Raw genomic sequence first — 12254 nt, 5'->3', positions numbered from 1 at the left:
TTTGAATAAATCCCCGGTCTTGGGTCTTTCCTATATTTGAATAAATCCCCGGTCTTAGGGCATGCTTCTGGTGACTGCCTTGAAGAGATTTGTAAATGGCCTTTGATTTGTAATTCAGTTGTTGTTGTGTGGTCAACATTAATTATGTCAGCCAACATTCAGTTACAAATGAGGACTCAGAGACGGACTCTTATCAGGAAGTGACATTTGACAGATGGATGGTTCTAGTAACAAAAAGAGAATGAGTTTTTTTAGCCTCAGCTGGTAAACGACAAAATGTTAAATACCGTTTCACTTTATTTACCTCCTTTATTCTGGGATGGGAAGGTAGAATAGAATTTACTCACTCATTCATTCCACAAATATTTATTGAGGGCTAACGAGTACCAGGCACTGTTGAACCCAAGCCCTTTTGAAGATTTCCTTTAAAACACTGCCTCACTTTGAGATCGAACTCGAAAACGAGTAAATTCCTTTTGTGTGCGATTTTTCCATAACTAGTCTTAGAGCTTGAGATTGATTAAGATAAATGACATTTCTAAAGACAGAGTGACCAAGAGACATTACAGGAATATTAGCAAACCAAACGATATTTAGAGCCCTCTTGTCTTCAAAGACGAAGAAACAAAAGTCAGAAGGAGCATATGAGAAACACGCAGCGAGCCGGAGGTCGGCGGTGTAATTGGCGACCGTTTGGCACAAAAAGGCCCAGCCTTGTCACCCCCGGGTCGCGTAGCTGGGCAGGATCACAGGAGCTGGACCACAGTAGGTGAGGCCTGGCCCGCAGTGCACATTTAGTCAGTTCTGTTCAACAAACAGATTCATGCTCGGGTGATAAACGGACAGACCTTCAAGTGTGAGCTGGCGAGTGGGGAGCAGGTGAGTTTCCTAGAGCACCCACAGAGGCTCGGAGCCCCCAGGGGAGCGGGGGGAATAGGAGGGGAGGGGTCACCTTGCTCAGAGTCAGGGCTTTGTGCTGCCTCTTCCCCCGACTGTGCTTCAAATGAAATCTCGGGCGGCTCCGCATGGACGGTGGGGCGTGGACAGCGGGGCTGGGACCGTGCGGAGTGGACCGTGGAGGGAGGCAGGGAGAGCATCCCTTCTCCTCGCCGTGCCTCTTCATCATTCCCCAGTCACTGCCAGAGCATTCTTCAAGGGCAGGCGGCCATTGCCGACTCTATTTCCTATTTCCAGGGGACTTTTCATCTCCCCTTTGTCGCCATGCAGTTGATGAACTGGCCCCCGTCCTCTTCCCTTTCTCTACGGCACCATGGAATTTCATCACATGGGGGAGGCTGACCTGTCCCACAGGCGCCTCTGTGTTCACCCTCAAAAGAAGGGCTTTGAAACTGCTGACCATGAAGCTTTGGACTTGGCTGTGCTCCCCCAGCCAGCCCCAGTTTACATGAGCACGACACCCCAAAGCTGCTGAGGGCCACGTGGAGAGAGGGAGCCCACTGTCCGCGGAGGGAGGACTGCCCGAGCCCAGCCCAGGCTTTGCTGGACCTGCGTCGGCAGCGAAGGGCAGTGAATGGTTGGGGTCGGGGTGGGAAGGGTTGAACGTAAGCCCGCCAGGCAGCAGAGAAAGCAAGCTGAAACCACTGAGCTCCATTCCAGAGGAGTGTGTTTTGGAAGAGCCCATACAGAGTCAGAGCTCCAACTTGGAGATTTTTGTCTCCACCCTGTTGGGAAGCCATTGGCTGGGATTGCCTTGGCTTTGTTTGCCAACAAAATGATGGAAGTACGCTACGGACCTGAGCAGAGGGGACAAGGGTGAGGGTCTCCACCTGCCGGTGTGGCGTAGAGATGCTTGGGAGATGTTCCGAGAGTATTTTCCGAGAGTCACTGGGAAGACACTGGCTGGCCTTGCCTCACCTAAGGAGTCCCCCTAATCGGAGAGGGTGCCAGAAGATAAGGGTTCCCCTCAGCTGGCCACACACAGCACAGTCGACGAGCTCACCTCTGTTTTCTGTGTGTGGAGGGAAGGAAGTAAGGCCGCTGACACCTGGCCCTTCTCTGGAGTTGCCTCCAAGCTGGGATCATGGCATCATGATCTCAGGAAGTTGCTGTCCTCTGGAGAGTCCGTTCGCACAGATACGCCAACTACCTCACAAGTTTCCGTATCCTGTGTATTCATAGACCAACAGATATTTGATTAAAAGAAAGGAAGCAGACATTTCTTCTGGATACGATTAAATCAAGTATGTATGAAGATTCTGCAGACCGGTAGGAAAATGAGAAAACACATTGCAGAGAAGGAGGAAACGCACGGCTTGTGTGAATGGATTGAACCTCAGAGACCATCATTGAATCTCAGTTTACATATCACTTCTTCCAGGAAGCCTTCCCTGACCTCTCCAGGGCCGACTGAGGTCTTGCTCCTGTGTGCTCCCCTGAAGCCCTGCACCGAAGGTGACATTCCTGGGCTGTGACCCCTTGTGTGTTGTCTCTGTCCCTGGCCAGACTCCAGCAGAGGCCTTGAGAGTAGACCGTGCCTGCCCTGTAGTGGGCAAACAGTAAATATTTGTTGTCACAGACCATGGGCCCAGTGAAAACAGACTGCTTCGTGGGGGTGAGGCTGAGGTGAAGCCTTTGAGTCAGGAAACCGAGGGCTTTATGTTCCCCCCAAGAGGAAGGTGGGTTCCCCCAAGGCCCCTGGACTAATTCCAGCCTTCCTGTTCTAGCTCGCCTTATCTTGATGGAGACAGTCATTTGTTTTACATCTTTTACGGAGCCGAGGCCTTGCAGCCCATCGAGGAGAGCTGTGTGGGGTGGGGTTTTCTGATTACACTCCTTGAAGGCTAAGCTGTGATTTCTAAAGCTCTTTCATCTGTGACATGACCCAAACCCCCACCCAATTTCCTCTCCCAGAGAAAGCAGCATGCCACTCTTACGAAAGTGATTTTTTTAAAATTATGTTATTTGAAGGAGAAGCGTAACTAAAAACGTGTATTGAGCAAAACAGAATACTCCAATTGGCACGGGAAAAAAGAGGGCTTTTGAGAAAGACAAGATTCCACGTGGGAGCCTGATGTCTTAACCGTTTCGAGCCTGGTTTCCTGGCTGAATTGGCTCTTTCTCAGCCATTGCAAGAGCAAAACAGCTCCTGAGCCCTGACCTACCCATCCCCTCCCCCGTCTCTACGTGAGCCCTGATGCCATTCTTCTGGGGACACAGCTTGGTCTTGTCGGCTCCCCTGGGCTAGGGCTGCGTTCAAAGCCTCCGAGTGGCCTGGTGCCCCGAGAAGCAGTCACACTGCCTCCTCTGTGCTGGCCCCTCTGACATCCAGAGATGGCTCTATTTTGCCATCGGAATACGAAGAAGTCTCCTTCTGTCGGTCTGTTTTCCACTTCACTTGTACCTGGGTGCTGCCCCCTTCCCTTCTGTCTTGGCTAATTCCCCAAGGGTGCTCACTGTCAAGAAAAATATTACCTGTGTGTTTGTAATTGAACAACCTTGGTTGTTTGTTTTTTAAGGCACCAGCACTCTTATCTTAATACATGGGATTTCTCCTTCCAGCAAGCCCTCCTCTGCTCTGCTCCACTGGCCTTCTGACGACCACCTGGCAGTCCCTTGTTACTGTTCGGCAACAACTTTCTAGGAGAAGGTGCTGGTACACGGTGCCGGGGTGCTGAATAGCCTTGGGCAAGTTACTTAATCTCTCATCTATGAGGTGAGAGCAGCTGTGCCCGTAGAAAGGTGCCGGGAACAGGAGAGCATGGACGTGACTCCCCTCCGCGGGCCTGCCTACAAGCCTCCAGGCCTTCGTGGGGATGGATGTCTGCTGGGCAAACCTAATACGGCCACAGAGAGAACCTTCACGTCTCCACCATGAACCGTGCGGGTCCCCCCCGGAGGAAAAGGCATCAGTGTGTGCCACTCCAGTGCCCCCCAACCACCTGTCCCCTCGGTGGTCTCTGCCGCCTGTCCCCCCTCCCTGCTCTCCGCTGCTCTGGGGGAGATGCCCCTCCCCATCGGGTGTGCAGGTACCCTGAGACCCGGCCCTGCCCTTGCTGGCTGTCTCCTCACTCCCCATGCCTCCCCACAGCCTGCACGTCTCCCAGAGACACAACGAGTGACTCTTCCCAGGATCAGTGCAGTTGAGACGTGGCTCACACACCACCTTTGGGGACGCCTTCCCTGAGCAGTCACTCCCAGGTCGCCCATCCTGCCGCCCTCTTTTGATTCTCTGAGTAGCAGCCGTCAGTGTCGCCTGCGTCGTGTGCGCCTCCCGCTGGACCCCGTGCAGGGCTCTGTCGCTTTGGCCGCTGCCTCTCTGGCCTCCAGGGTCGTACCTGGTGGGTGGCTGACACCGTCCTCTGTTTGCCACCAGATTCAACAAATAGTAGCTGCTTCTTTTTTTTTTTCTCTGGCCCCACGGCATGCGGGATCTTAGGTCCCCAGCCAGGGATCGACCCTGCGTCCCCTGCAGTGGAAGCGCAGAGTCTTAACCACTGGACACCAGGGGAGTCCCAGTAGCTGCTGCTTTTGCTGTTCAAATTGGAATGTGTCTACATGAATGAAGATGTATATATGTGCTCGTTATAGACAGGGTTAAAATGGTCTGCAGGGGATTTGACAGCCACCCTACCAAAACAGGGACCCCAAGGGCAAGTCTTTGTTATTTTCCCCCTGGATTGGAAGGCTGACGAGGAGTCGGTTGACTCACAAATAAAGATCCAAAGTGAAGAGCAGCTTCCTTCCTCTGAGCCTCTCCGGCAGGTGCGCGGCAGGACTTGGAGCCCACACTTACTCTCTGGAGGACTCTCAGTGATCTGTGTTCTCTCCTGCTGAGGGTCCTGTGTTAGCAATCGCCGCCCCAGACCCCGCCCTGTTTTTCTGCACATTCCCACAGACGAGGGGCTCAGCAGATCTGCATCACCATCTAAGATAGGACAGTGGGTGCACATGCTCAAGCCCCCTGCAGCACAGTGCTTCCCAGGGTGGGTTCCAGTGGGTCCTCAACCTCCCAGTTCTCGGATCAGGGGCCCCAGAGGCAGGTGGGGGTCTGAGACACTGGGAACCCCGAGTGAGTCAGCGCGTCCGGGACCCTCTGAGGAGGAAGGAAGCAGGGGCAGTAGAAGGTCCTAAGGTTTACACGTCAGTGCTGGAAACGGGGGTCTTGGGAATGGCTTTTGTGGAGCAGTTCTCTGTGCACATGGGCTCCGGGGCTGGGCTGGAGGACCCTTTGCCCCATGGTATGCAGCACTTCTCTCTGGAGATGAAAAAAAGAGGAACAAACCCTCACGGAGTTCACATCCCGGAGGGGAAAGGAAACAGGTAGTGACAGGATAGTTGGCTCACCCCGTGGGGGACGCATCACAGCCCAGACCCTCCTCACGACTTGCCGTGTGGATATCCCAAGGGCGTGTCAGACCGAACACACCAGAGTTACCCTTAGGAGCTGCCCTGCACGGCTTCCGGGTGTGTCCTCTAGGGCGCGAGATCTCTGGGCACCCCTGGGCCCAGGAATCGCTCCCGACACCTCCCTCCCTTCTCTGCACTCACGTCCTGTCACCTTTGCCTCCTTGGTCCCTCTCAGGCCCATCTCTCCTGCTGCGTCATCACCGCCCCGATCCTCACTCCCCTCATCTCTCCTCTCCTCTCCTCTCCCGAGTGATCCGTCCAGAGCTGCCTGGGCCCCTCCAGTGTGTCCTTTCACCAGGGCCCCTTTCCTCAGCCCCTCTCGCCACACGCACATGTGCACTCTCACGCGTTAAGTCCCCTCCATGGCTTTCTGCTGCTTCTAGGATGGAACAGTCCTTGGCGCCGCCTGCAGAGCGGGGGCGGGTGGCCCTGCCCGTCCCTCTGGCTGATCCTGGAACCTGGCCCCGCTGCTCTCTGCACTCCAGACACATGCCTGCCTTCTTTATTTTAATTTACTTTTTAAATTATCATACAGTAAAATCGACCTTGTTGTTCTGACGTACAGCTCTGTGGATCCTAACACACGCCCTAGTCTTCTTGTCATGCTGTGACTGCCCTTCTCCTGCCCGGGGGCCTTGATTACCGCACTGGCCTGGTCACTCCTCTCTGGGCGCAGACGTCCTCCTTTAGACGTCTGCTCCGCTCCATGCGCTGCGCCTCCGTGCGCTGCGCACCGGTGCCCTGCGTCCCCCGTGCACATGCTTCTGCACAGCCGCCGCGGGCCTCTGGATGCGCGGCTCTGGGGGAACTCGGCCCACGTGGCTTGGCGCTCACGCTGCTTCCGTGGTGCCTAGGCCGCGCTCGCCTCTCAGTGGGCGCTCGGGGAACACGCCCTGTGTGAGGAGAGGAGGGATGAACCGTCCGCTCAGGAATGGCTGCAGCCCCTTCCGGAGACCCGGCCCAGTGCCGCGGGGGAGCCGGGGCTGCAATCAGACGGGCTCCCGCTGAGTTCCTCCTTCACCTCTTGTTGGAGAACTTAGCATCATCTGATTCGTTCGCTTAATGAGGATTATAAAACCTGCCTCAAGTCCTGCAGTCAGATTAAGTGAGGTGACTGTAGAAGTCTTTGTTAGAAGGAGGCACTCAGTAACTGGCAGCCTTCACCCCACCGTGTTGGGGGGAAGATCCAGTTCCGGAGAAAGGGTGCTCAGGTGTTCACCTGTTCTGAGAAGCAGCAGAGCCTCTGCCCCTGTGCCGCTCTGCGTATTCAGGTTGCGCTGGGGAGTCCCCCGCCCTCCCTGCGGTGCGGGCCGTGCGCCCCGCCTGCTGCCCCCGCGTCCCCGGTGCCGCCCATAAGGACTGCGGTTCTGTCGGTGCTGAGCGGGGAGCTGCCACCTGCCCGGAGCGGCCTTCCACCTCGCTGCCCAAGCCCCTCACTCGCGAGCCGGCTGCTGGAAACAGAGCTAAAAGCCCGACCCAGAAGGCCCTCTGGGACTGGGCCGCCCCTGAACGTGACCCCCTTTGTTGTCGCGGTGTTGGCACCGCAGGGGGCGGGGGGCGGTCAGGTGCCACAGGTGCTCAGCCTTGTGGGAAGCCTCCCGCCCCCGCCCACCTCCATCTCTGAGCAGAGAGGGACGCGCAGACGCGCGAGGACCCGAGGGAGTCTGGCTTGCGGGGTGGGAGCGCGCCGCCAGGGCCGGCAGCTGTCGGAAAGGGTGCCTCTGCAGATCTCTGATGACGGCGTGTCTTGCTTCCCCAAACCTCTGTGCAGGAGCGTGTCTTTTGGGAGGAATCCTCTACTCCTGGCAGTTTCCTCATTTCAACGCGCTGAGCTGGAGCCTCCGCGAAGACTACTCCCGGGGCGGATACTGCATGATGTCGGTCACCCACCCGGACCTGTGCCGGCGCGTCGCCCTGCGCCACTGCCTGGCCTTGGTCGCCATGTCCGCCGCGGCCCCCGCCCTGGACGTCACCACGTGGACCTTCCCCGTCATCGCCCTCCCCATCAACCTGTACATTTCCTACCTCAGCTTTCGGTTCTACAGGGACGCAGACCGGAAGAGCTCCCGGAAGCTGTTCTTCTGCAGCCTCTGGCATCTGCCCCTTTTCCTGCTGCTGATGCTGACCTGCAAGAGGCCGGCTGCGCAGGGCGACGCGGGCGGGCCGCAGAGTTGACGGCGACCGGCGTGTGGGGAGGAGCAAAAATCATCCAGGGAGACGCACAGGGTTTTTTTTTCCCCCTTTGCTGTTAGGCAAGGATATTTTGGTAATTCCAAAGCACCAGGAGAGAAGTCGCTGTGTTGAGAACAAGATTGTAAACTAATTTGGTGCTCGGTGATCACTCGACAACTCTTTCCGCGGTGATATCCAAAATGCTCCCCAAATAAGAATTGGGTTGGCTCCGCAGTTTTACGTGAGCAGCGCATTTCTCTTTGAGGGTCTTTACAGAGCTCTTCCTCTAACCCCACCCACTTTGTCCTCTCCCTCGGGTAGAAGTGCAAGCGCACCTTCCTTTCTTAGCCCCTCCACACACACTCCCCAGCTGCCGACCGGGGTGGCCGGACGAGGTGCACACTCGCACTCTGGTTCCGTGGTTCCGTGGCCTCTGGTCCCTCGCCGGCTGTCAGAAGAAATGCAGGCTGCCAGTCGCAGCCCCCCTTCCTGTGAATGAGCCAGGGCCCCCGGGTCCACCTTCCTCTGTCCCACACACATCCTCAGCCTCATTTTCCCTCAGACGATAACAGAACGCCAAGGACATGCTGCTGCCCAGCCTCTGCGGGAGGAATTCCAAACGGTTGTCTGGGGAATCTCAGACTGGACCACCCACCGCCCACCCTATCACGTATCAGCATTTCAGAAACTCCAAGGAATCAAAGGCATCTTTAAAGTTCACTTTAAAATATCAGAGGTGTCAGAGCGTTTCTTTCTGGAAGGGTCATGCTAGACTTAAAACTAGAAATCCCTCCGGCTCTGATCCATCTCGTCCTCGTTAGTCACTGCTGCGGTCATCAGCTCGGCTCAAGGCTGAGTGAGAAGGGAAATCAGAAAGGGGCCCGCCGGCCCACATAGCTCACATTCTTGTCCCTTTAGTGAGGAACACATTTCCATCCTGCTATCTTCTAAATTCAGAAATTAGCCTCCACACGTCCAGTGGCTTGGAGAGCCGGAAGCAGGAGCCGGACTCCGGATGGGGATGCCTAATGGTCCTGGGAGGCGCATGGGTCCCCGCAGACAGGGGTGGCTTCCGTCACCAGCAGCCTCCTCAGCCCCCACACCCACCTGCTTGTCCGCTGTCTGTCCATTTGCCCGAAGGTCTTGAAGCTGAACAGGATACTTTAGTCACTCAGTGCCCCGGAAGGAATCCATCTGGGAATTTAGGCAACACTTAAGCAGTGCCTGCAATATGCCTGTTCTCTCAAAACCTTCCAAAGCGATTGCGGGTAGCATCTGAGTTCTGTCTCTGCTTAACTGAAACATCACCTCCTGGCTGCATCCAGGTGGCCCTGTGGGAACTGGCATGAGTGTGTCTGGTGGGGACATCCACAGCCCTCGGATTTGTAAAGCGAGTCGGTTCTCTTCCTGCTGCAATAAACCAGCACCTTGAACCATAGTGTGTGTGGCGTCATTCCACTCCATCTCCGGTTCCTGGTGGAACCAATAACACTTGCCTCACTTTCATGAGCTGGGAGGAGAGCAGAATGTCCCACCCGGAGATGTTTCTCATTGAGGGGGTGGAAGCAAGCATGCTGCGCTCCCGAGAGAATCCGCCTGACACCCACCCTCTGCTCTGGATCACCTAGTCTCTCCCTTCCCCTCCCTTCAGAACCATCACCCTAGAAATGGTCCTTGGGGCCTCTCTGACCTCCTGACTTGTCGTTCCCCGTGTGCCCAGTGTGCAGTCTGCACCACCAATGACGTCTCAGCTCCTTGGTGCTCAGACCCCAGGATGAGAACCTTCCACAGGAACCCCTCACTGCCACCCCCACCCCCACCCCACCACCGTGCTGCTTCTCACACCTCCCCGGGGCTAGCCTGTGCTCAGACCACCACCTCCCCAGACCCCTGTCCCTTCATCCCTGCGGGAACGTGGAATTCACGCTCCCATGACCCCCTCAGCCCTAGAGCCCAGACAGCTGCTCGGTCACCTGGGCTCCTGACGTCCCGGGGCTTCACCTCCACAGCTGGGTGTTCTGACCCTGGCCAATGACCAGTAGCATTTCCCTCACAGTGAAGCCCGTGTGTTTCAAGCATCCCTCGGCAGGTCTCTGGGAAATCCTGTCACCCCACTGGGGAGGCACGAGCATGTGCAGAGGACCTCCCAGGGACCCAAGGTTAAAGACAGGAGGGTCTGAGTTTGCTCATCCTGGTGATTCCCTGGCCATGTCAGGAGCCCAGCCTGGGACGCACTGTCTGGACCTGATCTGCAGAGTTTCACTCAGCCTGTCAGGCCAGTGGCTGCAAGGACAGGACTCAAGCTGGGGGCCCTGACTCAGGAGGGGGGCCACACGGGTAGGAGCAGACGCCTGTGCTTTGAAACGGGATTGCACTTGGACTTTATTTCATAATATGGCAAACTAATGACAAGGAAAGGGGTCATGTCCAGTTTCCTTATTTAGCTTTTTAAGAAACATGATTCTTAACACGCTATTCCTTCTGACTCTGGGAAAATTGTACCAACTTCCTTTTAGTAAAACCACTGTATCCGTTGAGGATAAAACCAAATTTCACCAAAGGGTCTGTCTCTGTAGGCCGACAGTGAGGGGGATGCTGTTCGTTGCCTCTTCCCAGGATTGGTTTGTGTTTTCAGACATAAAAATAGGGTCTGTCTTGCCCAATCAAAACACCTTTGTTGCACTTCATGTATGACTGATTCACTTTGTTATAAAGCAGAAACTAACACACCATTGTAAAGCAATTATACCCCAATAAAGATGTTAAAAAAAAAAAAAAAACTTTAAATACACTTTGAGTGCCCCGTGCCCTGATGCTAGAGGGAAAAAACAAGGCTGTCGGAAACTGCTTTGCTCTGCGGATGTACGGAGTTGAATTTCCCTCTGACCGTGTATTTTTTCTCAGTCCACCCTCACTCCTTTTGCCTTGTTAAGAAAATAGCTAGGACTCAGCACTTCTCTGCCCCATGGCAGTGCTGGGACCAGAGCAAAGGTTTTTCTGCTTGCTGACGCAGGTGTGATGGGAGACTCACTTCTCTGAGTTCAGTTGGAGTCAGGGTCTCCGTCCTCTGACCTCCACCCACCCCCCCTCCCCAGCACACTCCTGTTACTGCAGGACACTTGTAACTGACGGCAGGAGGGACTCAGGGGAGAAAGGTTTTCGGGAAATGCTCTCTTGACCTTTCTAATGACATACTCACAGCCCAAGAGATTTTGACTTAAAGACGAACTGGGTTGGGATGTTGCCTTGCTTTTTCTCTGGAATCATCGGCCAGCTAGCGATCGTCCACAAAGCTCTTCGTGTCCGGGGCACGTTTTCTCCATCCGTCTTGTAGGATCAATGGTGTCAACTGACAGGCAACTAAATAAAAAGCAAGTGGAAAACAAACAGGGTCCAACAATCGACTTGACTGCTGCTGCACGGCACTTTTTCCCCAGTGTCTAGAGCAATGCTTGGCCCAGAGTAGGTGCTCAGTAAGTGCTTTTTAAAAATTATTATTATTTTTTTTATTTTTGGCTGCATTGGGTCTTCACTGCTGCATGCAGGCTTTCTATAGTTGGGGCGAGAGGGGGCTACTCTTCGTTGCGGTGCATGGGCTTCTCATTGCGGTGGCTTCTCTTGTTGCGGAGCACGGGCTCTAGGTGTGCGGGCTTCAGTAGTTGTGGCACGTGGGCTCAGTAGTTGTGGCTCGCGGGCTTAGTTGCTCTGTGGCATGTGGGATCTTCCCGGACCAGGGCTCGAACCCGTGTCTCCTGCATTGGCAGGCAGATGCTTAACCACTGCGCCACCAGGGAAGTCCCTCAGTAAGTGCTTTTTGAGTGAATAACCCCATCTGGGCTACGAGAGGCCCCTGTGGTCAGAAGGACAGGGTCTCTTAGCCTGGGATCAAGAAGGAACTGATTCGGAAAGCTGTTTATAACAGGCGGTTTTGTGAGAGAAAATGGCTTGTAAACCGTCCTTATCCCACTGCTGGGACAGTCCCCGTTCCCACCCCACCCGCAGGACAGTCCGGGGCTGCACCGACCAGAGCCCCACCCCCACCCCCGCTTCCAGACCAGCACCCGCAGCTTCTCTTGTTTCTGGAATCTCCCTTCTCTGACTTCAGACCATCCCCCCCACCGTTCCTGCTGTGTCTCCCAGGGCACCTGTCAGTGTGCAGCCTGCAGGTGTTACCTGTCCATGCACCATCTCCCTGCCCCACCATCAGAGCCTAAGCCCAGTAAGGCAGAAGCGTCTGCTGCTCATTGCTGGATCCACGGGCACGCAGAATAGAAGGGACTTGGGAGTGACCATGAGGCGGGTGCTCCGTCAGTGAGCAAAGGAATGAGTGGGTGGCTGTAGGGCAGGTGCTGGGGCCGGAGCGACACTTGTCTCGGCTCCACTGGGACCAGCACGGGGTGGGGGGGTGAGTAGGGCACACGCCCCATGTGACTGAATCCAGGGCAGACGCAGCTCTCGACCTGTCTTGTGAAGGAAACAGCCAGGGTCGAGCCAAGATGATGACTATCGTTCCTTCCTGATGTTACTCGGTCTTTGTTTTCCGAAGTGTGGTACATTTTCGCTCTTTCCTGTGGCTTCAGGGCTGTCTTGGCTCAACGACGAAGCAGCAAGGAGTTCTTAGTCAAGTCGGCTTCTTGGCCACGATTTTTCTTGCTCTCTCTTTTTGCTTTTTCAAATGCATTAGCAGAGAATCTAGTGTCTAGCTCCATCTTCTT

The 12254-nt window shown here is 55.3% G+C and overlaps 1 protein-coding gene across 1 annotated transcript in view; it reads left to right on the top strand.

Moving 5' to 3' along the window:
* Positions 1 to 8977, top strand: part of LOC132510683 (protoheme IX farnesyltransferase, mitochondrial) — a 113845-nt gene extending 104868 nt beyond the window's left edge. The window contains exon 7 of the mRNA XM_060132873.1: positions 7139 to 8977. Within this exon, the coding sequence (XP_059988856.1) occupies positions 7139 to 7542 (404 nt within the window). The 3' untranslated portion in view covers positions 7543 to 8977. The remainder of the gene's footprint in view (positions 1 to 7138) is intronic.
* The last annotated feature ends 3277 nt before the right edge of the window (positions 8978 to 12254 follow it).

This window comes from Lagenorhynchus albirostris, chromosome 20 (genome assembly GCF_949774975.1).
Source record: "Lagenorhynchus albirostris chromosome 20, mLagAlb1.1, whole genome shotgun sequence".
Taxonomy (NCBI): domain Eukaryota; kingdom Metazoa; phylum Chordata; class Mammalia; order Artiodactyla; family Delphinidae; genus Lagenorhynchus; species Lagenorhynchus albirostris.
The sequence above is the reverse complement of the archived record's forward strand: the minus strand, read 5'-3'. Positions and strand labels throughout refer to the sequence as shown.